This window comes from Rosa rugosa, chromosome 4 (genome assembly GCF_958449725.1).
Source record: "Rosa rugosa chromosome 4, drRosRugo1.1, whole genome shotgun sequence".
Lineage (NCBI taxonomy): Eukaryota > Viridiplantae > Streptophyta > Magnoliopsida > Rosales > Rosaceae > Rosa > Rosa rugosa.
Window position 1 is genome coordinate 41,723,215 of NC_084823.1, and position 24,785 is coordinate 41,747,999.

The following is a 24,785-nucleotide window of genomic DNA, read 5'->3' on the forward strand; positions in this document are numbered from 1 at the left end:
AATTAAGTATACTTGTCATCTTCTCTTAAAATAATGAGTTGCAAATTCTGAAGTATATATGAATTTTGAAACACCAAATAATACGTTGAGAGTACAAATCTATACCATTTGTGTATATGTCAAACACATCATATGCATAAATCAATGACAATATTGTCAATCCAATGTTTATCCCTCTAATTGAAGTCCAATAAATTTTATTATGTTGTACATTTTGAGAGCAATGAGAGTTGGTAGCTAATTCTATTTGGCGTTTCAAAATTATTTACTTTAGGTGTGATTCAACATGATAGATAATCATTTATTCAATCACCTAATGATTTAAGTAAATTTGAAAAAGTACATGTAGACAATAATTATACATACATCTACATACGTATAAATAATATCATTGAATCAATTATTAAAACATAAATGATTCCATAAAACGTGATGTTTATCATGTACTGGCGTATTGTAGAATAATTTCACACACACATTCTTCCCCTCAATCTACTATTTTGGGAAGAAAGTGTTGCCTGTCTCATTGCATTCTCTTTGCCCCTCCCTAGCCAGCTCCCTTATTCTAATACTTTCCTTCAAAAATGCTGGCAAAATTAGACTTCCCCTATTACCAAATTGTAGCAGTTAGAATATTATTTTCTGTTTCGATGCAAGACCTCAATTTCGGGGAAAATATGTAAAAAAAAAATGGTCCAAATTTTACGCATGTCCTCTCTATTTTCCGATTGTTGCATTTACCTGCATGTCTACGTGAATTTTACACAAAACTTTTCTGTGTTTATTTGTCCAAATTTCCACAGAACTTCTACATGATGCCAAATTTGCATGTGAACCTAAGAAGCATTCAACATCACAAGACTGCTCATATGTCAGCTAAATGAAGCGATCATAACCGTGCCATCAATCACGCTGAATATGTATAATCTAATGCCCCAAGTAATGTTCATTATTAACGCCATATTGGGTCTGCTCTTCATATTTTAGATAACACTCAAGTTCTTGAAAATATATATGTGTGTGTATAATATTTATATTTTAGCTGACGCACAATTTCGGGATCATTCAACTGTTGAAATGATGTAGAAAAAAAAAAAAGAAAAAAAAAAGGAAAACTATATAGAAAATAATTGGGAAATAATTAGAACAAAACTTATACGGAGAGCGTGGATCAACGCTACCCACGTGGTCAATCTCCTTTGTCCTCACAAGTAATCACAGGTGTATATATACAGTACACAAACGGGAAAGAAGGCTCACAAGGCAACCAGACAGAAAGCCAGAGCAGACCAAATAAATCCTCTCCCAATAATAGAGAGAGCAAAGCAGGAGGTTCTCACTGATGGGTTCCTGCAACATATCCACACTGACGGCCATGGTGGTTCTGGTGGCCTTGTTGGGCTCGCCAACCAAGGCACAGGAGTCGACCTGCGCTAATGACCTGGTGCCATGTGCAGGGTACCTCAACAACACGGACCAACCATCCACCACCTGCTGCACCGCCATCAAACAGACCGTGGCTACCCAGCTCCGCTGCCTGTGCAATCTCTATTTTACCCCCGGACTTCTCCAGTCCCTGGGCGCTAACACCACCTCGGCTCTCAGAATTGCCAACGCTTGCGGCGCCGACGCTGTCGGTGTTGATCAGTGCAAAGGTATGGTTGGATGATGAATTAATGCACACTTTTTGAGGTTGATTTTGGATTTCTATGCACACCCTTTTCAGATCTTGGTTATGTATATATGAACTAGTGTGAACTAATGTTTTACTGTTGGTTTTTGGCTTTTGGCTTTTTGCAGCTATCCTGAGTCCAGCACCAACTGGTTCTCCACCTTCAGGTACCAAACTTTTTCTCATATTAAAATCCTTTTAATGTTACATTTATATTCCGACACAAAATACTTTAAATGGCCTCTTCTCAAATTAGTCTTCTTTAACATGAAGTAAGCGGTGTCTTAATAAATACTTTAATCTTGTAACATGATAGACTATCTTTTATCAAGTTTGAAATTCTGACAATGAAAGTCGAGCTGTCTGCAGTTTGTGAAATGCACAATTCAAAAATATTTCATGACATACTCTAACTAATTTTTATCAAATTGATAATCGAGCTGTCTAACAAGAAACGTACATTTTATAAAGGGCTAATTACTGTTTAGTACCCTGTGCTTTTGGTCCAACATCAATTCAGTCCCCCGACTTCCAATTTAATCAAAAACACCCCCACACTATTATTTCTCCATCCAATAGGTCCATTCGCCAAAAATCAGTCAATTTCAGCTGTTTTGGTGCTGACATGGCGATCTAACTCAGCCCAGGTGGGGCCCACATCAAGGCGAATTGACCAAACTGACCCTGGCTCTATCACAGCTCCAAGTTCTATTAAGCAGCCCATTTTCCCGCCAAAGAAGACCTAAATACAGCCCAATTTTCCGCCAAAGAAGACCTAAATACTTGTAAAGTTGAATCCTCCCGCCCAAAATAATGTATTTGCAGAATGGCTTATCAAAGTAATAACATTTGACCTGTAAATGTTCAAAGTAACAACATGTACTTCAAAGGAACAAATCTACATTTTTAACCAACATGCTATTGACTTGAAGCACCAATTCTACATTTGATCTTATAACAACATCAAACTTTCTCTAAATCCAACAAAATAAGCAGCCCAAATGTTTAAAACATCTCAAATTAATGTTTGCATTTCAAATAGCTCTAATCATCCTCCCAAAAAATTAGAGCTAGCAACCTAGGTAGCATACACCAAGGTTGCACAAAAAATGTTAGGGCTTGCTTATCATTCCCCAAACTTCCTCCTACTTTCCCCCTTGCTTGGAATTCTGCCTAATCCTTTGAGATGATCTAGAAGGTGTTGGAGTTTGGCCTTTTGATGCTTTACTTGATGTCGGAGGCCTCGTGGTTGTTGAGGTAGATGTGGCAGCAGCAGCAGCAGCAGCTTTGGTGGACTTGGATTTTGTGGCGGCAGCAGCAGCTTTGGTAGAGTCAGCAGCAGCTTTGGTAGAGTTAGCAGGGGCAGCAGCCGCAGCTTTTCTAGATGCCTTCAATGCAGCCATCTTCTTCTACACTCACAAAAAAATCAGAAACAAGAATATAATTTTCAACACATACATATCAAAAGCAAAGCATCACTAGCCGAATCACAGACCTATTCATCAACAAATCCATACAAAGTTAATCGGGGCCAAAATCCATGTTTCATACCCTTTGATATTCTACCACTTTTAGATGGTTTTTCCTCAAGTCATTCTTACTCAATGGTGGCTTTCTTCCAGGTTTAGGCTGCAAAAAAATTATGGGATCAACCTTAAAACAGAAACATAAACAAGCTGCACAGAAACATAAACAAGCTGCCCCATAAACAAAATAATTTGAACAAAGTACACTAAACATATGCAGAAAAAAAAAATCAAAAATTACCTGGGCTTTTTGAGATGAACTTCCTTCTCCATTGTTGAGTTTCCTTTTCTTGTTCACATTTGCAGCTCGCTTATCTTTTGGTGGAAGATGTCGGTGACATGTCTTCACGTTGTGGCCAATTCTTTGACAATTGCTACACTTCAACGACCGCTGAACTCTTCCAAGCTTTGTTCCCTGTGCAGCCAACTTCTCCGATAAATCTCTAATCCTCTTTGTTCGTGGCCTTCCGGGCTGTCTAGAATACTGTGGAGGCAGAATTGGTGGTTCTTCACTCCTAGTCCACATCTCCATTCCGTTAACCGGCTTGATCAAATTGCTGTAAATGTTAAGGTACGTCTTTTTTAAGTAGCAATCTGCAACAAAGTTTTCCGGATCTGCCCTGTTGTGGTATATTGCTGAGACCGCGTGCTTGCATGGAACACCACTTAAGTCCCACATTCGGCATGTGCAGGTCCTTGCCGTAAGGTTGACCACATTCTTTGTTCCTTCAAAAGTCTCCACCTCCACTTGGTCACCACCATTCCCGATAGAAATGCAATCTGAAGCAGCCTTCATTTTGTTCTTTTCTAGTACTTTTCTAGGCTTGGGGCACAGATTTCCCACCATTGCTTGCATCTTATCCTTTCTGATTTGGTTTCTCTTCATTAGCTTCACTCTCATTTCCTCGAACATACTCACTGGTGGTTTTGCTCTAGCATCAAAAATGAACGAGTTGAAGCTTTCACATAAGTTGTTGATCATAATGTCACACTTCGACCAAGTCTCGAAGTGTGCTCTACACCAATGCTGTGGAGGCCTATCCTTATCTACAAAACAAGCAGCAGCAGCCATTAATCTTGATATGGGTCAACTTAGCCAAAAAAAAAAACAAAAACAAAAAAATCAGCAACTTTGTAAACTCGAAAACTTACGTGCCATCCATTTGTACGCTTCATTATCCAAAGCCTTCATCTCCTCCATTTCCTTTGCAAAGTAAGGAAGTGTAGTTGACTTTGCACATTTCCACATTTGATCCTTTAGTACCTTTCCCGGAAACAGCTTCGTAAAATTTGTCCACATATGGCGCGCACAAAATCTAATCTTGGCCAATGGAACTACTTCTTCAAAGGCAGGGATTAAACCCTTTTGCTTATCGCTGATGAAAGTCCAACCTGCTCCATCCTCAAGTATACTCAGGTCTTTGCACAGAAGCTCTAGGAACCATCTCCACGAGTCTTTGCTTTCCATCTCCACCATTGCGTAGGCAATCACCCATGAAGTGTTGTTGGCATCAATGCCAACAGCTGTCAAGAGCTGACCCCCATATGCAGACCTCAAATGGCAACCGTCTAGCCCAATCACAGACCTACATCCCGCTTTAAATCCATTTTTTAGAGCTCCAAGACAGATATACATCCTCTTGAAGATTGGAAGGCTCTCTCCCTTGCTAAAATCACATTTTATGTCAACGGTTGTAGAAGGGTCCACCCTTTTCAGCTCATTCGCATAATCTCGAAGTCTGGCATATTGCTCCATGATGGTTCCCTCCAACACCAAAAGGGCTGCTTTCTTTACTCGATAAGCCATCTGATTGGAGACCCTTACTCTAACTTCTGAAGACATAGTTTGAGCCAAGGATTCTGTAACCGAAAAAAAAAAAAAAAGCAAAACAAGGATCGGTAACCATTGAAGCAAGCAAAACAAGCAAGAAACCATTTCCAAAACTGAACAAAACAAAACTGGACCATTTAAAACTGAAGCAGTAGCTGGTTAATTACTCTAAAACAAGCAAAAATACAAACATGAAGGCTTAATCACAAACATCGGTAACCATTGAAGCAAGCAAAACAAGCAAGAAACCATTTCCAAAACTGAACAAAACAAAACTGGACCATTTAAAATTGAAGCAGTAGCTGGTTAATTACTCTAAAACAAGCAAAAATACAAACATGAAGGCTTAATCACTCTAAAACTGTACAGTTGATACAAACATGAAGGTTTTAATCACTCTAAAACTGTACATTTGAAACAAGCTTTTCACATAAGAACCTATGAATGGCCAAAATCATATAACACCTGCAACTTGCTGCAACCAACCAAAATTTGTAAAAACCAAAAAAAAAATGGAAACAAGGAATTGGAAGGCACTATAATTTCGAACTTGCAGCAACCAAACTTGTCAAAAAAATTAGAAAACTACACAACAAACAGTAACCAAACAAATTTCCCAAGAGATTGGAATGGATACCTGGCTTCCAGCCACTGTTCAGCTTGATCCTTTCCATGAAACGCTTAGTTAAATACTTAGCACTGAGCATGCTATTATCAAAGACTCTCATGCACTTGTGTTCCGGCTCATAAGTCTTGATCATAAGAGATTCCTCATGTTGCATCCTAGATGCATAGAGCTCGAATGGACAGTCTTGGGACTTGCATATAGCCCTCACCCTTTTCCGGTCATTTTTGATAAAATATACCTCCCAACCATCTCTAATAGCCCTCTCCCTTATAGCCTCTCTCAAAATCGCAGCGCTGCCAAATATCATCCCTTTCTTGAAGACCGGGTCCTTCATATCTGTTTCTGGATTAAACTCAGGGAATGGTACTTCCTCTTCACCATCAGAATCCAAAGCAGGCCGCAATCTCTCTTCATCGGACTCGGCTGATCCAAACACCATCAACACTGTTTGCTACAGGACCTACCTCGGGGTACATCTTTCCTTTACCCTTATCTTTTGGATCTGTTTCAGCCACTTTGCTGCCTTGAGTTGGGATGGAGACTTCAGGTTCTCTGATGACTATAGCCAGCTTTGGTTCCTCAATAATCTCCTCAATCACACATGTAGCCTTCTTTCTCGGCTCATCAGGGAGCTCTTCAATCACAACTCCAGTAGATCCGGACTGACTAAACATATCAAAACCAGCTGGATATATATAGATTTCATCTTCACCCGAGCTCTCATCACCTTCATGAATATGATCCAGGTACACAACAACCAATCTCACTTCGGGTACACAACATAGCATAGTGCACACATCCGCATCCGAATCTATTTTTGTCAAAGCATCATCTTTTGTTCCTATACTCCACCAATAATCAATCCTAGTACCTGCATAATCTGGGTTCAACCCTTGGACCATGTTATCTAACTCAGTCAACGACATCCTATCCTTGTCAGCATAATCATAGAAGGATATCTTCCCACCAACGTACTTGTTTCCAAGTATGTTACCCCCATGATATATCTTCATTGTGAAGTAATCGGGGCCATCTGCATGGAAAAAAAAAAACAAAATAGCCTGTCAGTTATTACCCAACAATAGGACACTTATAAAAACACTGCTAAGTGGGCAAACAAGACAAAGAAGGACCACATCCAACAACAACTATATCAAAACCATAACTACAACAATATTAAAACCCTCATTCATTATCCCCAACAACTTTCACATGCACCACCTTACTTTAATCTCCTACTTTAAGGGTCAATCCTTCACAAACAGACAACAATTCGTACTTTAAAAAGTATTAGTGGTATACAATTGCAGGCTATTGTTCACAATTATTGTGATTCAATAAGTATGAAACAAAAAGTAGAAGCTAAATCTATATGCGACAAAAACAGGAGTCAGAATAGAAAAGCCATGTTTCTGGAAAGGGTAACTTTGTTGTTTTATATTGTACTTTGTTGTGTCGGGATTAAAGCACGTTTCTGCAACCTGTAAGTTAGAAGATTTCAAAACTTCTAAAACCCATATCAGATCAGATTGAAACCCTAACCTCAAACCCTTTTTTCCCATATCAGTAAAGCATGCTGGGATTAAACTTCTAAAACCCATATCAGAAACAGAAATTGTAAACCCAGGTTTCAAATTTCAAATATCTCATACCCTAACCTCAAACCCCTTTTTTCCATTTCTGAAAGTTTCAAATCCTTTAAAAAATTCCAAACTCTAAAACCGTAAAGCTTATTCCCAAGTTGGAAGAATTCAAACAAAACCCAGAAACCATTTTTCCCCAATTTCGAAACATTGAAACACTAAATTTCAAAACTTAAACCAGAAATTATTTAATCCCTCACCACCGTAATGCAAAACACTAAACCCACACTCACCGTAATGAGGGATGTCATCTCCATCCTCCGTTTTTCTGGGTATCCAAACATCAAGCGCACCATCGGCCATGTCGAAACCTTCTCCAGCTATCAATCGACCGTCTCCTTCTAGATTTTAGGGCTTCGCTTTCAATATATAGCCTTCTCCTTCTTCACCAACCATCTATTGCTTGGGTGTTCTCCAAATTTTGGGTTTCTCCAAAGGGATGCGATTTGGGGCTTTCTTTAGGGTTTCAGATCGCTTAATGAGGGAGGCAGGAGCCGTAATGGGATTTGGGGAGATCGTCTATGTGTTAGATTAGAGCCAGGGTCAGTTTGGTCAATTCGCCTTGATGTGGGCCCCACCTGGGCTGAGTTGGATCGCCATGTCAGCACCAAAACAGCTGAAATTGACTGATTTTTGGCGAATGGACCTATTGGATGGAGAAATAATAGTGTGGGGGTGTTTTTGATTAAATTGGAAGTCGGGGGACTGAATTGATGTTGGACCAAAAGCACAGGGTACTAAACAGTAATTAGCCCTTTTATAAAATAATCATTTGGAATTCACAAAAAAAAAATATATATATATTTGAAGTCCTAACATCATATATATATTTTTTCGGGTAATTATTAACTGTGAGCAATAGTTTAGGCTTACGCTTCATTCGCAATTAGGTCACCAATAAGAGAATTTTCATGGTTTTTGACTTGGATCGTCATCATTGTCGTCACTTTTCCCTATTTTAGAATTCGTTGCATTAATTTTAAATAGTTAATAGTCCCCAAAATTCGATTAGTGTATAAAAGTAGGTAAAGGACAGAGTGTTTTGGCCAAAACAAAGAAGAGGACAGACATGCCTGGGCTTGTTTGGGACTTCAGCTTGCTTCCAATTTTTTTTTTTTGGCAAGGAGCATGCTTCCAATTTTGACCACCGCATTAAAGATGTGAAAGCATGGAAAATTTTCTAATCTTTTGGCAGATTTCATGGGTCGTCTTCATAATTATTTGGTTTCTGAAAATGTAGAGTTTGTTAGAAAATAGATGTTAAATTTAGTGCTCATTAAGATATGTCATGCTTTTTCATCCTTACTTTGTCCAAATGCTGAAGCTTCTTCTTCTTCTCCAAGGACCAAAGTCACAGGATTTGATTATTGGATTTATGTATTATACAATATACCATTGTGCGTAGTACATTCAGGGTTTCTTGGGTTAATTGACTAATTAAAGCTGCAACATCAATCACCGAGTTACAATACTTAAACTGTCAAAGAATGAGTCAACAATAATTTACAGATATCACTATTGAATTGAAGTGGCAGTCTCCTTTGTGTTCATATACTTTTGTGATTCATCTTGCAGCTGTACCGGGAGGTGATGGTAGCAGTGGTTCGGGCAGGATTGCGTGGACCGGACTCCCTGCTCTGCTCTTATTCTGGGCTTCCGTCATGTATTATTAGTCTTTTCGCAGCCGATAATTATAGTCTATTGAGTAAATAAGGCAAAGATCGTTTTGGTATTAGGGTCCAGAGCAGAAATTGGAGATCATTGTATTTGCTTCTTGTTGGTCGAGATTAATTTATTTGAGTAGCATTTTTAGCTTGGATCATTGCTTATGATCGTGTGCTTTTGGTAGCACCATTGACCAAATTCGTGCTTATATCGTGATGGTTTTCTATAGTATTAGTAATGAATCAATCTTTGCTGCAAATGGGTGAGACTCAATGTGATTTGTAAAGGGGAAATGGATTCTCTACTCTTATTTGTACCTGACTCCAACCGCGAAACTGTATTTAACAAAAATGGATCACATTTGATGCCTTGTTCGTCTGAAAAGTGTTTAGAATCCATCTAAATTATCCAAGTTGGTTTTATTTGAAGTTAAAGTTTGCCGATATACTTGTAACCAAAAAGTTTGCCTATATACTTCATCTCGGAGCTTAGTCTTCCTTTCCGATCTCTAACAGGCATTAATTTCTCTTTATTGCTGCTCTCACCGGCCCTTACCTACACAGAAATGGCATTACTTCGGTGGTTAGGAAAGTATAGATTCTAAAAGGAAGTGGCTTTGCTTATGATGAAATCCGTTCTTCTTATTAAGCACAACTGCACAAGCTTTTTCTATCTAGTTTAAAGTTACACTAAACACTTTGATATCGTCGTCTTCAAGTGTCTCGTGGCTGTCCTTCTCAGGTCATAATTATTAGTTCATGCACCACTCTCTTAAACAATTTGGACGACGATGATCAGCTCGACCACATACAAAGTATTTGAGTTTTAACATGGGAAAAATTTCAGTTTACTACCTTGATGTTTGACCTCGACATGATGTTAGTCCATCCTCTTTCAATTTCCTCAGCAACACCCCCGTGCTCTCAATTTCCCTCAACCGTGCCCAAAATCTTCCCAGGCATCCAAATTAGACGTTAAGTGCTGAGCTAGAACTGACAAACTGCTGCCGTGGGCCCACTTAGAGGGCTAAATTCAACATTTCACATAATTTTTCTCCCAAAATCGTAACGGCAAAAAAAAAAAAATTGGGATTTTAGGAGCTCAAACGGTTCTGATTTTTTATTTGATGGAAACTAAAAGCAGAAGGAGTGATTTGAATCGGTAAAGAGTTTGTTTTTTTTTTTTTGTCATAAAGAGAAATCATTAAAGCCCAAAGGCAAAAGAGGGGCAACAAGGGCTGCCCAGCCCAAATCAAATAAAAAACTAAACATTCCTTCATTATGCTCTCTACACAAAGAAAGCATCGAACTCATAAACCAAAAAGAGGAGCTCTGCGCAGAGCTCATTCATGCAACTTTGGTGGGGCAAGGGAATCCATCATATGTGAGAACATGAAGAGTTTGAGTAGAGAAGAAGGCGAGGACTTGGCGACTCCTCCTTTTACTGTTGAGTCACAAATTACTTATGCAATTGTGCCCCATAATTATGAAAATTGATTTGTCTTCCATGCTATTTTGCCTTTTTTAATCCATTTCCTTTTATTTGTAGGAAACCTTGCATTAAGAATAAAATGACTATTTGAGGCTTGAAATGCGGAGATTTGAAGCTAGGGGAAGAAGACACGAAGATTGGAAGAAAATTGCAAATCGACTTTTCCGGTGATTTTTCCGGCAAACTTTTCCGGCGACTTTTCCGGCGAGCCGCCACTCATGGAGGGTCTTTTCTCCAGCAAAGGAGGACCATGGTGGTGAGAATCTCCCATCACTTGAAATTCAAATATCTCCCTTCACCTTGTCCTTTTGTCACCTTACCAATTTGGGACCATTTGGGGGACAATGGTGTAAGAGCATCTTTTGCACACTTTGGGACCAAAGAGGACACACATAGCTGATCAAAGAGAGACCAAAGAGCAATTCTTCAGCATTCTTGACTCCATTCAATCATCTTCATCCTATCCAAGATCCATTTTCTCTCTAGGGAAGAAACCACCATTTCCACCACTAAAACCACAATCTCCACCACTACAACCTCCATTTCCACCACTACAACCTCCATTTCCTCCACCACTCAACACCACAACTCACCTTAGAGATCCCAAATTTCACTATTCTTACCAATATCAAGAGCTTGGAGCAAGGAGAAGGAGGTGACTACCACCACATCATGTTCTTGGAGACCCATCTCCACCACATCTTCCGGCATCATCAATAGTCACCCTTTACTCTCTATCTCTTTATGTATTTGATGTTTAATAGAATGTTGAAGCTTGTGTATCTAACTATGTGTGAGTAGTGAACTAGTTGAGGCTAGGGTTGAAAGCCCTAGCCAAACTTGCTTGTATTGATGCTTTTGTTTATAAATTGATGCAAATTCATGTTGTCATTCTCACATGCTAAGTCAATAGTTGAATGCATTACTTAGACCTAATCAATTTGAGTTATGTGTTTGCCATGACATGAAGTTTTTCCTAGAGATTGATTACCTTTAGGCAAAAAGGGAGCATGAAAGCACACCATGTGTGCATGTGAGGGTAGTGAGCTAAAATCACCTAGAGATAGGATTGGTTTGCTTGCTTGGTTACCTAAACTCTAAGCTTTATGCATTTAGGGGCAAAGGATTGAGACCTATCCGGTAATTGAATTTGTCTCTAGGTAGTTAGCTCTAGACTTATCCAGTTAGAGTTAATAAAATGAAAGGGGTTTAAGCCTTAGTAGTCCTATCCGGATGCTAAGAGGGTAGTTGGACAATTAGCTTTGCATCATTCATATTCAATTGCTTTAATGCTTGCAAGGGAGGCAAAATGTGAAACCCGATGCCCTAACTCCCATCCATTTGATAACAACTTGTTTAGTTTAGCTTAGTTTATATTACTTGCTTGCATTGTTTCAATTTGAATAGAAACCAATCTCAAAATCAAAATCAAATCTCTACACACCATCTTGCACATACTCACCATGAACTTTGGTTCACTTGTGAGCCTTTGTTTGTGATTGTACATTTGCATATTCTTCTAGTTTTTCCTTAGGTTTTCCCTAGCTAGGAAAGGATTTACCAATCCTCGTTGGTTCGACATCCTTACTTAATCCCCTATTCTATAACTTATACCTCTTGCACTTGAGGGTGGCTTCAATGCTAACATTTACCTCCCCTCAAGCCCAGTCCCGACAACTCCTCCTTCGCTGCCACTCCTCCCGCTGGAATATGGAAGCGATTGGCTTCTCAAGCACCGGACCAAAGTCGCTATTGTTTGGACCCAAAATGAACATTTTGGCCTGACAAGGCATGTGTTGGAGAAATTGAGCCAATGTCAGTGGCTCAAGCTATATACTGTCGACAAGTTCGAAATATATATTTAGAGGCTAAATAAAGCATACTATGGAAGCATGGAAACATGAAAAGTCAACTTTAGCACATTTTCCTACTTCGGCTAGGAGAAACCGAGCTAAACAAGGAAGGAGGGGCGGCAGACTGACCAAATGAACTCGAAATGTGCTGAAACTTTCCAGATCCATTCTAGACAGCCCAAGGATCATTTCTTATGAAGAGTGCCAGAGCATTTTTTGAGTGGAAGGCCTTCAAACAATCAGCCCAATTTTCTACAGAAGCAAAACTGGAAAACTGGACCTGTAAGAGGTCCAGCAGAATTTTCGGCCCAACCACATGGAATAAAAATCTGAAAATTTGTCAGGATGATCTACACTCATAGTGGAACATTTCATATGAAGAAGTTGAAGGCATATAATGAAGTCTTGTTGGAGAAATAATTGAAGGAATAAAGGGGCAGAAACTGACCTAAAACCAGCTCAATATTCACATGTTCATGTTTCCTACCCACATGAAGAAAGCTAGATGCTTTTCTCTTTTTCCTTGGATATATTTTTCTTCTACAATCTCTTTAATAGATCATCACCACTTCCATGTTGCTGCACCTTCATGCTTTGCTTTCATTTCATCTTTTCTCTATCTTTTCCATATTTTACAAGTGAACTTAGATCTACTTTCATTATTTTTCTTCCACTCATCATTTCACTCTTCTTTTTCTTCCCTATATAAACACCTTCTCCTCTCATTCTAAAACAACACATTCACAAAACAACATCAAAACATCTCTAAGATGATCTAAGTTCTCTCTAGAGCAACCTCTCTAAGAGCAACTCCTCTCCTTCTCTTTCTCTTAGCGGTGATCACACTCCTAGTCCTAGTCTTCTCAGAAGCCGACTTTCAGTGCCACCAAACATCGGGTGGAGCCAAACATTTTGGCACGCCCAGTGGGACAAGGTTAGAATTTCTTTTCTCTTGAAGACATTCAACCACCGGGCTTCAAAACAAACATTTTGGCACGCCTAGTGGGACCAGGTTAGAATTTTTTTTCTTTTCTTGAAGACATTCAACCACCGGCCTTCAAAACAAACATTTTGGCACGCCCGGTGGGACAACATCAGAGTCTTTTCTCTTAAAGCACATTCAACCATCGGGCTTCAAAACCAAACATTTTGGCACGCCCAGTGGGACAACATCAGAGTCTTTTCTCTTGAAGCACATTCAACCACCGGGCTTCAAAACAAACATTTTGGCACGCCCAGTGGGACCTACTGTAGAAGTTTTTCTCCTGAAACACATTCAACCACCGGGCTTCAAAACAAACATTTTGGCACGCCCAGTGGGACAACATCAAAAGTTTTTCTCTTGAAGCACATTCAACCACCGGGCTTCAAAACCAAACATTTTGGCACGCCCAGTGGGACTACACCAGAGTCTTTTTGTGTTCACCATCATTGGGATGCCAGAGGAAAATCTTTACCAAAAGAAATTCCTAAAGTAAATAGATGGTCAATGTTGCCACCACTGGCGATACTGCCATTAATGATGAGTTTATGCCTATTCCCATCCCAGAGGGGGCAAGCATTGAGGAACAGCTGACGATCATCATGGCCAACGTCGAGAGGCATAAAGAAAAGCGAGCCAGGGACATGGCCAGTTTGATCGCAAAAACAAAGCAGAGGTTTCGCGATTAGGACCAAGAAATTGAGCAGAATGCTCGAGAAGCTAGAGAACAATTCTATAAGCCTTTCTTGAGCAGCGACAAACAGACCACTCAACATGCCGCGAACATCACATCTGAGTTCACAACCTTACGCGAGGAAGGTTCCAGCTTGGCTAATTCGCAGCAAGGCGAATTGGGACGTCAAAAACCTGCTCGCTAAGAGGTCGTTTCTGAGACTAACTTGCCTATAGGTGGCAATCAATCTAAGGGTCTCACTGGTGAGTCACAGCCTTACACAGAGGTTGTGCATGGAGAAGACGGTCCACAAGAATGTTTTTCTGACAATGAAATTGTCTCTGAACATATAGCTGATTTCTCCACTGATCAAGCCAAATATGTGGCTACTGATCAGATGCATGGGGGGCAAGATATGACCCATGATCATCCCTTTGATCAAGAGAAGTTGGCGACAAAGCCGATCTTGGGACACCGTCATCTTCCAAATTACAATTGGAGATCATGTCTCGTCAACCAACAAAGATACTTGGGGGGCAAGAATACCCCTCTCACGAGCCAAATTCCTCCAAATTCTTCAACGAGAAGTATCTTTGTTCTTTTTCTACAAGCTCTGATAGGAGGGATTTTTACCCTACAAATTTTGATACATCGGAGCTTGGAGTGAAGCATAGATGGCCTCCCCCGTGGCCTTCTGGAGGTTAGCCAAATATAGTGCTGCTAACTTCTTTCTTTGTTTTTAAATTTCCTGTCAATTTTCAGTTTTCATTTTTATTTTCGTCATTTGTGAATCATAACGGAATAGGTGAAGTCTCTTTTGTTAATATTGGCCTAAACTCCTTATTGGTGCCTAGTTCAGGTCCCTTAAGGTTAAGGGCGGCTTTTATTAACACTTGTTGAACTGTCTTCACACTTATGACCTTTCACATCTTAGTAAGTATAGCCTATGTGAAATGGTGTCTAGAAAGGGGACAACGTTCATGACAGGTTCTTGAATCCAGAAGTGCGTGCAAATTGGCCTAAACCACTATGTGGGAGTAGCTCATGCCAAAATGGATTCTGCCTCTCTTGTTCGCCCTCCCCCACCTGGCCATTTCAGTAAGGTTGCCCAAAGGATTTGAAAGAAAATTTGTGTCTAGACGACTATACTTGGGCCGCATGTCTAAACCTTGATTCACAATGTCTTATTAAAATTAAAAAAAAAAAATATATACAAAAATACAAAAAGAGTTTCAAATTTGTGCGTCGCGGAGGATGCAAAAAATTGTGTTCTTGCCTAATAGTGGCTGGAACTTGCTAATATACTTAAGAGGTCATTGGTATTGGTCTGGGCACATATACAAGAGGCATTTAATATGCCTAGTATGGTATTAGCAGTGGAGGAGGTCAACTCAATATTTTTGCCAATAATTGTGGCGAAAGCTGGGTTGCGAATTGTTGGCAGCGAAGTGGTTTTAATTACATGGCCTCGCAAAGGATGGTTCGCGAAGGAAGACTGGCGATTAATATATGTATGCTCACTATGTATAATTAAGAGGGAGAGAGGCTACTGTTCAAGTAATTTTAGTCAAGCCAATACAAGTGGCTTTGGAGCAACGACATTATAAGAGGAGTGCTGATTCAAGATCTCTTCAGTCAAGACGAAGACCTTTGACTTCAAGGTCTGGGGGGCAATGTTTGGACCCAAAATAAGCATTTTGGCCTGACAAGGCGTGTCTTGGAGAAATTGAGCCAATGTCAGTGGCTCAAGCTATATATTGTCGACAAGTTCGAAATATATATTTAGAGGCTAAATAAAGCATACTATGGAAGCATGGAAACATGAAAAGTCAACTTTAGCACATTTTCCTACTTCGGCTAGGAGAAACCGAGCTAAACAAGGAAGGAGGGGCGGCAGACTGACCAAATGAACTCGAAATGTGCTGAAACTTTCCAGATCCATTCTAGACAGTCCAAGGATCATTTCTTATGAAGAGTGCCAGAGCTTTTTTTGAGTGGAAGGCCTTCAAACAATCAGCCCAATTTTCTACAGAAGCAAAACTGGAAAACTGGACCTGTAAGAGGTCCAGCAGAATTTTCGGCCCAACCACATGGAATAAAAATCTGAAAATTTGTCAGGATGATCTACACTCATAGTGGAACATTTCATATGAAGAAGTTGAAGGCATATAATGAAGTCTTGTTGGAGAAATAATTGAAGGAATAAAGGGGCAGAAACTGACCTAAAACCAGCTCAATATTCACATGTTCATGTTTCCTACCCACATGAAGAAAGCTAGATGCTTTTCTCTTTTTCCTTGGATATATTTTTCTTCTACAATCTCTTTAATAGATCATCACCACTTCCATGTTGCTGCACCTTCATGCTTTGCTTTCATTTCATCTTTTCTCTATCTTTTCCATATTTTACAAGTGAACTTAGATCTACTTTCATTATTTTTCTTCCACTCATCATTTCACTCTTCTTTTTCTTCCCTATATAAACACCTTCTCCTCTCATTCTAAAACAACACATTCACAACACATTCACATTCAACAACAACATCTCTAAGATGATCTAAGTTCTCTCTAGAGCAAACCTCTCTAAGAGCAACTCCTCTCCCTCTCCTTCTCTTTCTCTTAGCGGTGATCACACTCCTAGTCCTAGTCTTCTCAGAAGCCGACTTTCAGTGCCACCAAACCCTCTGTCAACGTGCTTCGGTCCTAGTCTCCTCGGGAGCCGACGGTAGTGCCGCGACCACAACGGTTACAGAACCAGCCAAGCAAGGGTAACGCCCTAGCAACCCAGCCAAGCTAAAGTCACGCTTTAGCAAGATCTCAACATTTCCCGGTGATGTCGCTCTGCTCGATCTGCAATATTGAGTATCGATTGTGTTAACAAGAAGAAACTTCAGCAAAGTCCTCGCCACGAGGCACAAAGAATCCCACGACGAGGTTGGTGCTCTCCTCGTCCACAATTGCTTGAAAGAAGTCAGGTCAATGGACACCCCCGACGACCGCACCCGAACGGTGCTGGCACGCCCGCGCAGAAAAGAGACTGTTGACCAGCTGCAGCAAAACTGGAGCCAAACAGCTATCGTCATTGCCATCCTCATCTCCTCGGATAGATTATTGCTTTATTCGGATTTCAGAGAGAGTTTAAGTGAGATTGGGTTTAGAACAAAATTAGGTTAATCGAAGTTTTCTAGGGGGAGGCGTCTGATTGGAACTCATTAGGGTCATAATAGGAATTTTGTTCTTCATGTGGGCCCACTCAATCAGTTGGTAGCTGCCAGGTCATCACTTAACGTGTAATTTGGACGTCTCGGCAAATTTTGGACAAGGTTGATTCAAATTGAGAGCACATGGGTGTTGCTGATGAAATTGAAATGGGAGAGACTAATATGATGTTGAGTGCAAATTACAGGGTGGTAAACTGAAATTTGTCTTTTAACATAGGAAAAATACATATCGAGTTGCTGATATGTTATAATGTATATTTTTTTTTAATACGAAAAGACTATTAATTATAGATGGAAGCCTCTTGGACAACCAGAGTTTACAACATCGAATAGCAGAGCTCTAGAAGTTGCACTAAGGACCGTATTGGTCCAGGAATAGCATTACAAGAGTTGTGACCTAGATTTGCAATAGCATCTTCTACAAAGTTTGCTTAGAGTCCATGACTAGCTTAGAGTCTCCTTATACTTGGACATTGAGATAGCGTTTTTGCTGAGCACTGATAAGGCCATCACGAAGAGCTATTGCTTCTGCCACTGGTACAATTGTATTCCCCAATCTTTTACTAGCTGCAACAAGAGGGTTACCATTGAGGTCTCGAATGATAAAACCCCTAGCAGAAGAGTTTCTGTTTACAAATCCATCAAAATTTATTTTAACAAAATTACTGGGAGGCAATTGCCACACAATGGCGGTTGGATGGTTTTGGATAGTATCTCCTCATTATAATGTGTATATTGATAACGCTATTTTAGTGTAATTCTTGTGTGTGCCTATATGTGAAGTTTCATTTTAGGGAATTTTCTTATGTTTAGACACTGCTAGGGTACTAGCACGTGAATGAAATTACTCGATATTAACAAATCTTCCCCTTAATACACGTAACGGGTTATCAATAGGCATCCACGCATTTAAATACCCGCAGAAAACGTCATCACTTGACGTATTCCTGAGTTTCCTTTAACATTAAGAAACTGTTTGAGTCTATGATTTCAAATATCGATGAAATTCTCCAAACAAGCAAATGAACCCTTCTGAATTCCCGATCATTATATCAACTCTCCAATCTCATCAATTCATACATACAAGAAAATTTCCATCGGAACTTCCATCTTGTCTCCTCTATAAATATTTTGTTTCGATAAAAATCTGAAAATGGAGAAAGCTTATGAAGGTCAGATGAGGCCCATAAACAAAGCCCAATACGATTCAAAACTTAAGGATAACCCGCCCATGGTTTCACTGGCGATGAGATGGACCGGCGTCCTTAAAACGGGTAATAGGACTCGGTCCTATCCAAATAGAAGCTACTAGAACAGCCTAGTCACCCCCGAGTCACTACAAAGTCCCCTCTAAATCCCATTGCTTGCCAAAAAAAAAAAAAAAAAAAACCAAACCACTCCCTCCTTCTCTCCTCAGCCTCTCTAAAACCCTATTCCTTCTCACTCTGATACTTCAACAATGGAGGAAGCGAAGCTGAAGCAATTGAAGCATTTCGTCGAGCAGTGCAAGTCCGATCCCTCCATTCTCGCCGATCCTTCGCTCTCCTTCTTCCGCGATTACCTCGAGAGGTAAATCCATTTCTGCTCTTTTTTTTTTTTTTTTTTTTTTTGAATTCTGTAATGAAATTTACTTCATTTCGGTCTGGTATTGATGAATTAAACGATTCGTTTTAGTCTCGGTGCTACTGTGCCTTCATCTGCTGGCAAGAATGAGGATTCGAAACCGGTAACAGTCTTTCTTTCTATTTCGCTCTGTGATTTCTGTTGCGATATGATGTACATGTGTTTGACTGAGGGGTTTTGCGAGCGTAGAGGAGCTATGTAGTGGAGGAGAGCGACGACGACATGTCGGAGGAGGCTGAGCCGGAGCAGGTTCATGTTCAGGAAGAAGAGGAAGAAGAGATAGTCGAATCTGATCTCGAGCTCGAAGGCGACATTGTGGAGCCTGACAATGAACCTCCTCAGAAGGTTAGTTTTCGATTGACTTCGGTATAGTCTGTTTAGTTATAAGTATTATGTGTAGTGATGGATTTACTTGCTTTGCAGATGGGAGAAGCATCTGTTGAGGTCACTGAAGACAACCGTGATGCCTCGCAGGCGGCCAAGGGCAAAGCTATGGAGGCCATTTCAGAAGGTATAATGAGTTGCAAGCAGTATATTTTGTATGTGAATTGTGGGCATTGGTAAGGGTTTTGATGGATTTTATGTGATACAGGTAACTTGGAGGAAGCCATTGAGCATCTCACTGAGGCAATTTTGCTCAATCCTACTTCGGCAATTATGTACGGCACCAGAGGTTTGAGTTCTTGGCTCTCTTACTTTCATTGTTATTTCTCTTTGATTGAATTAATTAGCTGATTTCTTAGCATTTGGCTGAGATTTTGTTTTATGTTTTGCTTTAACAGCCAGTGTGTACATCAAAATGAAAAAACCTAATGCTGCCATTCGTGATGCCAACGCTGCTTTGGAGGTTTTTTTTTTATACCTTTTCTGCTTTTGTCCAATAAAATTTGTTTCCTATCTATAATTGACATTTCGTTATATGTGCGCGGGCGCTCTCTGTATATTTTGCTTGCCCACTTGACAAAGTTTTTAAGTTCAAATAACATGTTCATCAGCATCTGCGTGTACTGCTTTGTATGTCACAACAAGATAAAAATAAGATCTCTTTTCTTTATTCATATGACAGCTTTGCTTTTGCGACTTTGTTTATAATTCTACAAGCATGTATTTTGAGTTTTAGCTACTTGAAAGGTGTAATTTATTATTATGTACTCACTGTCAGATTAATCCCGACTCTGCGAAAGGCTACAAGTCTCGTGGCATAGCTCATTCAATGCTTGGTAATTGGGAAGAGGCTGCGAAGGATCTCCACTTGGCATCAAAGCTAGATTTTGATGAGGAAATAAGTGCCGTACTTAAGAAGGTTTCTCTCTCATTTTCTGCCACTAGTTTATAGCAGCTTTTTGCTTGTCCTATTTTCATATTTATTAATCTTGTCTCGTGCATGAATGAATTTGTTGCTTCTCATACTTTCCCTACTTATCCGGTTTTTCTCATCGCACATGTATTGTACATTCTTACTGTAAATACCAAATTAGTTGCCAACTATACTGGTTTCAGTGGAGGAGCATTTAATATCTTTGAAATGTTTCTTATGTGCTTCATAGACAGTAAGTTTTTTTTTGCTATCACTTAGGCCTCGTTTCGTTCACGGAAAAGAAAGTAATTCCTTTGTCTTACCCATGGATGGGAAATTAAATTTTCCACAACCTTTCCTTTCCAGTGTTTGATAACATAAGGAAAGTTATCAGGATAGTTGTTAAAAAGTTTATAATTAATGCAATAAAATAATGAAAAATGAGTAATAAATGCAAGGAAAGAAGGGGGAAATGATTCCCTTGGGGCTATGGAAGGAACCACTTCCCCCATATTTTCCCTTCCTCCAAGAAAGTGTTTCCTTTTCTTTTTATCCCAAACACAAAAAATGATTGAGTTTACTTTCCGGAGGCTTCAATCCCGTGAACCAAACAAGGCCTTAATGAAACCGAGAATTGGTTTGCTTATTGGGCGGCCAACTAGGTTTTGGGATTGATGAAGAGCACTGTATCACTGATCAAACTATGCGGTATTTTAAAATGCAACACATTCTAGAAAATTAATTATTGTGGGTCAATTCTTGAAAGTCAGATACTCTATTTTCTGAAGGTGTTGGCACTTGCTCATAGACAAGAAGGAAAAAGAAAACTATCACATGTTAGAGGACTATGATATTCTCATTTGTTGGCTTATTGCAATTCTTGGGCTATACTTGTTTACTATTTTAGGATTTGGTTTGCTGTCTAATTGGAACTCATGGACTGTGCAGGTTGAACCTAATGTACACAAGATCCAGGAACACCGTCGTAAGTATGATAGGCTTCGTAAGGAAAGAGAGGACAGAAAGATTGAGCGTGAGAGACAACGTCGCAAAGCTGAGGCGCAGGTTAGTTATATATATAAAGTAGAAGAAACTTTTGTGGCATCAAGTTTCCGTCTGATTCTGATATTTTGGTGTGTTTTCTCCAAGGCTGCGTATGAGAAGGCTAAGAAGCAAGAGCAGTCGTCTTCTAGTAGAAGACCTGGAGGCTTTCCTGGTGGAATGCCTGGAGGTTTTCCAGGGGCAGGAGGGATGCCAGGTGGCTTTCCTGGGGCAGGTGGGATGCCAGGTGGCTTTCCAGGAGCAGGAGGAATGCCAGGTGGCTTTCCAGGCGCAGGAGGAATGCCAGGTGGCTTTCCAGGCGCAGGAGGAATGCCTGGAGGCTTTCCAGGCGCAGGAGGTGCGCCTGGAGGCTCTGGAGGAGGGGTTCCCGGAAATGTTGACTTCAGCAAAATATTAAATGTATGTCTGGTCTTGATAAAATTTAATTATTTTAGTGATTACGCTTTTTTGACTGCGGTTACACATCAAGCTGTGAAAATCAAATGAAAATAATAGTTGTTCTTACTTTATATATGTACAGAATAATAGTAAGCTAAAGTATAGAATAGTAGTATAAGTGTGCATTGTCTACAGACTGCATATTCTTTCTTTTATATTTATTGGAGCATTGTGCTCTTAAGTCAGAAATGCAATTTACACACCAAACTGTCTCTGTTGGAAACTTGTGTAGGACCCAGAACTGATGGCTGCATTTAGTGATCCAGAAGTTATGGCTGCTCTTCAAGATGGTACCTTCTGTTCTCATACTTATATTTCTCAAATTGGCCTTGTCTCCCTCTTTTACCTCTCAGATTGATATGAGATATATGTTGCACTTAAAAAATAGATCTTATAATTCAGTTTTGGAACTTAGATTTGTGGTTTGTATCATGCTGATAGCATATAAGCTCATCCTATCATTTGAGTTTACTCTCCTGGTCATGGTGTCATGGGTCGAGTCTAATACTGATAGACTTCTATGTTGGTGATGTGGAACACCACCACAGCTGTTGAGGACCAGTATAGGCCTATTGCGACCCGTGTCTTATGACACGGAGAGCAAAGCTGCCAATCTTCCTAGATGATATTTATAAATAAGGGAACTGCATTAGTGACATCATCCATATTGAGCTAAACTCCACCTTTGAGCTTATGGTGAGTAGCTGAAAGAGGTGGAGTTTAAAAGGCGCTTTTCAAAATTTTAGGAGCAATGTAAATGCTAAGGTTACTCTTACTTTCTATAACAATTTTGACTAGCATCTCAGACTGTTTTAGCTACATGTTAATTTTATAATATACATAAAATTCTCATAATAATGAGGACTGAATGGTGGAAATGTAATGAAAGGAAGAGTGGGCTGCTTGAGAGAAGGAAGATTGGGTAAAAGTAGGAAACCAATTGGAATTGAGTTGGTTTACAATTACCAACTGTCTTTTGTTCTTGAATTTGTTGTCAAAATTGCTTAAGTGTTGTGGTGTATTGGCATATCAGTTATGTCTAGCTTAAGAATAAAAAAAGACACTAGTGTTAAAGGTCCAAATATGGATACTTTAAGGGTCCGAGAGATATGTAGTTCTTCAGAGTGAGTCTTCTCAGCTAAGTTGATATCAGCTATCCTCTGTTGGATCCTTGAGCATTCATTCATGTCTTTCTCATAGGTGGGGATGGATTTTCTAACAGTTTCATCTGTTGTGGTGTGGCAACCTTGTTGTTTCATTAGTTAGTCCCCTAAATATCTTGCCAACTTATATGAAATGAGACAGAAATAGAACATCCGGATTTTCTGTATAGGCATTTGATTATGAAGGTTGCATGCTGGAATGCAGAGTCAGATTTGTAAACCACATAATTAGAAAGACTGCTACAGGTGAAACTAGCTCTTGATGTTCGCACAAAGTGAATGCCAGATATAGGGACGTCTCTATCTGGCATTTATTTACATTGTTAGTTCTTGATGCACTGATTAATGTCTTCTCTTATCCATTTGATGCGCCCTTCTTGTAACATTGGCGTATACTAGTACATAGTTATTTGTCAAGTGGTTTGATGCTTGTGTTCTTTCACCCAATTCAATTTACCTTAATTTTTCCTGTTTAGCCTGCTACTGATTTCGCTATATGCACCCGAGTGTAATTGGTTGATTGGCTGATATGTTTTGCAGTGATGAAGAACCCTGCTAATCTAGCAAAGCATCAAGCAAATCCTAAGGTGGCGCCTATAATTGCCAAGATGATGGGCAAATTTGGTGGACCGAAGTGAAAGTTTCCGAGTTGTTGTGATGTTTTTGGGAGATGAATGAGGTGGTGTTTTGACATAGTGCTATACAAGATAGTTTCATGTGCAGTAGCTTGATGAAATTGTGCAACTCATTTACTCCTTAATTTTACTGCAACTGTCATAGTTGGTGGACCATGTCTGACTATCCTTGTGAAATTTTATCAATTTACTGGAGGGTTAAAGGTTTTTAGATTTTCTTTCTTTTGTTAGAGTTTTTTTACGGAAATCTTCATCTCATACATTTGAGAGGATTATTATGCATGCTATGACTGATCGGTTCTGAAATTCTGGGTTCAACCTGATGCCGAGTGATATTTTGTCCTGGATTCTTGATATGGTCAAAAGAGAGGTCTGTTACGGTACCTGAATATTTCTTGCCTTGACAAGCAAGCAAAATGTCTGTGCGGCTCACTCACTATGTTGCTTGAGGTGTCCGTCAAGCACTGCCTTGAATGAGAAACCTGTTTGCTAAAACCCAAGAAGTTATGGGTTGTTTGACCAGTGCTTGTATAAAATTTGCCACCAAACACCAACGACCTTTCATCTTTGCTTAGAAAGAATGACCAGGACGGAGAAAACTTGGTCTTCTCCATGAATGAACAGCTCGTTGGTGAGCTATGTAGCTCACATGAATGGTTGTATGTACATTCTCAAGAATACTTGGGGGAAGCAAGACCAGCATTTCTACCAACCAATGTCCTCATTCGGGAATGTCTTGTTATTTAGAGTTTCAGACCACCATGGAAGTTGGTTGCTTGCAGTTTTCAACTTCCAAAGTCTTATTACCCTCAGATGCATTCGATTCTGTTTCAGTCAGATGAGTTGTTCCTCTCAAAGCTTGTGTACTGCGTCAAGATACGCAAATGCACATCTCAGAGTGAAACCTAAGATGCGTTTTGGATCCCGGCCGTGGTGGTCTGTCCTCGACAAGCTTAGCTCTTGTTTAGGGTTCTTCAGAGTAATCATATTGCGGAATTCCTGGTAGTGGTCCAAAATTGTTACTTAAAATTCATATTTACAACCTAATGACGAATGCATTACTTGCTATATCTGTAATTAGGTGCTTTCCAATAAGTTGCAAAACCCATGGTGGTAAACAATTCAAACTTCGTAGAAAATGTTAGTTTGAGTGGTTAGGATATATGGCTTTCAATTCAGTAGCTCAGAGGTCGCTTTAGGATATGTTCAAGCCATAATTATGCTTTTGGATGCTCGTGGAAGTATTAGTGGAATTGGGGGATGGTCGCTGCGACATTATATGTAGAAGAATGCTTGATTCACCACACGACCTTTGACCCCCAAATAATTTGTAGTTCACCTCTCGTTTAAAGACAATAATGAAAACAGATTCATTTGGTGAA

At 39.8% G+C, this 24,785-nt stretch overlaps 3 protein-coding genes across 4 annotated transcripts; 2 read left to right on the forward strand and 1 right to left on the reverse strand.

Moving 5' to 3' along the window:
• Positions 1-1,243: 1,243 nt before the first annotated feature.
• On the forward strand, positions 1,244-9,122 carry LOC133743710 (non-specific lipid transfer protein GPI-anchored 7). Of its 2 annotated transcripts, none has more exons than XM_062171742.1 (3): positions 1,244-1,655; positions 1,801-1,839; positions 8,876-9,122. In XM_062171742.1, the coding sequence occupies exons 1-3, from the start codon at positions 1,343-1,345 to the stop codon at positions 8,971-8,973; spliced, it is 450 nt and encodes a 149-aa protein (XP_062027726.1). In that variant the 5' UTR covers positions 1,244-1,342; the 3' UTR covers positions 8,974-9,122. The 2 variants fall into 2 exon arrangements, with proteins under 2 accessions (XP_062027726.1, XP_062027727.1); XM_062171743.1 differs by lacking the exon at positions 8,876-9,122 and adding an exon at positions 3,505-3,551.
• On the reverse strand, positions 1,848-5,134 carry LOC133743709 (uncharacterized). Its single transcript, XM_062171741.1, has 4 exons — positions 4,351-5,134; positions 3,440-4,245; positions 3,224-3,301; positions 1,848-3,081 (listed from the first exon to the last, which is right to left on the reverse strand). Exons 1-4 carry the CDS (start codon positions 5,132-5,134, stop codon positions 2,818-2,820), a joined length of 1,932 nt encoding a protein of 643 aa, XP_062027725.1. The 3' UTR covers positions 1,848-2,817.
• Positions 9,123-18,544: 9,422 nt separating the features above from the next.
• Positions 18,545-23,616, forward strand: LOC133744112 (FAM10 family protein At4g22670). Its single transcript, XM_062172245.1, has 11 exons — positions 18,545-18,754; positions 18,860-18,911; positions 18,998-19,153; positions 19,232-19,319; positions 19,401-19,481; positions 19,591-19,655; positions 19,971-20,111; positions 21,054-21,170; positions 21,255-21,566; positions 21,838-21,895; positions 23,309-23,616. Exons 1-11 carry the CDS (start codon positions 18,645-18,647, stop codon positions 23,404-23,406), a joined length of 1,278 nt encoding a protein of 425 aa, XP_062028229.1. The 5' UTR covers positions 18,545-18,644; the 3' UTR covers positions 23,407-23,616.
• Positions 23,617-24,785: the final 1,169 nt, after the last annotated feature.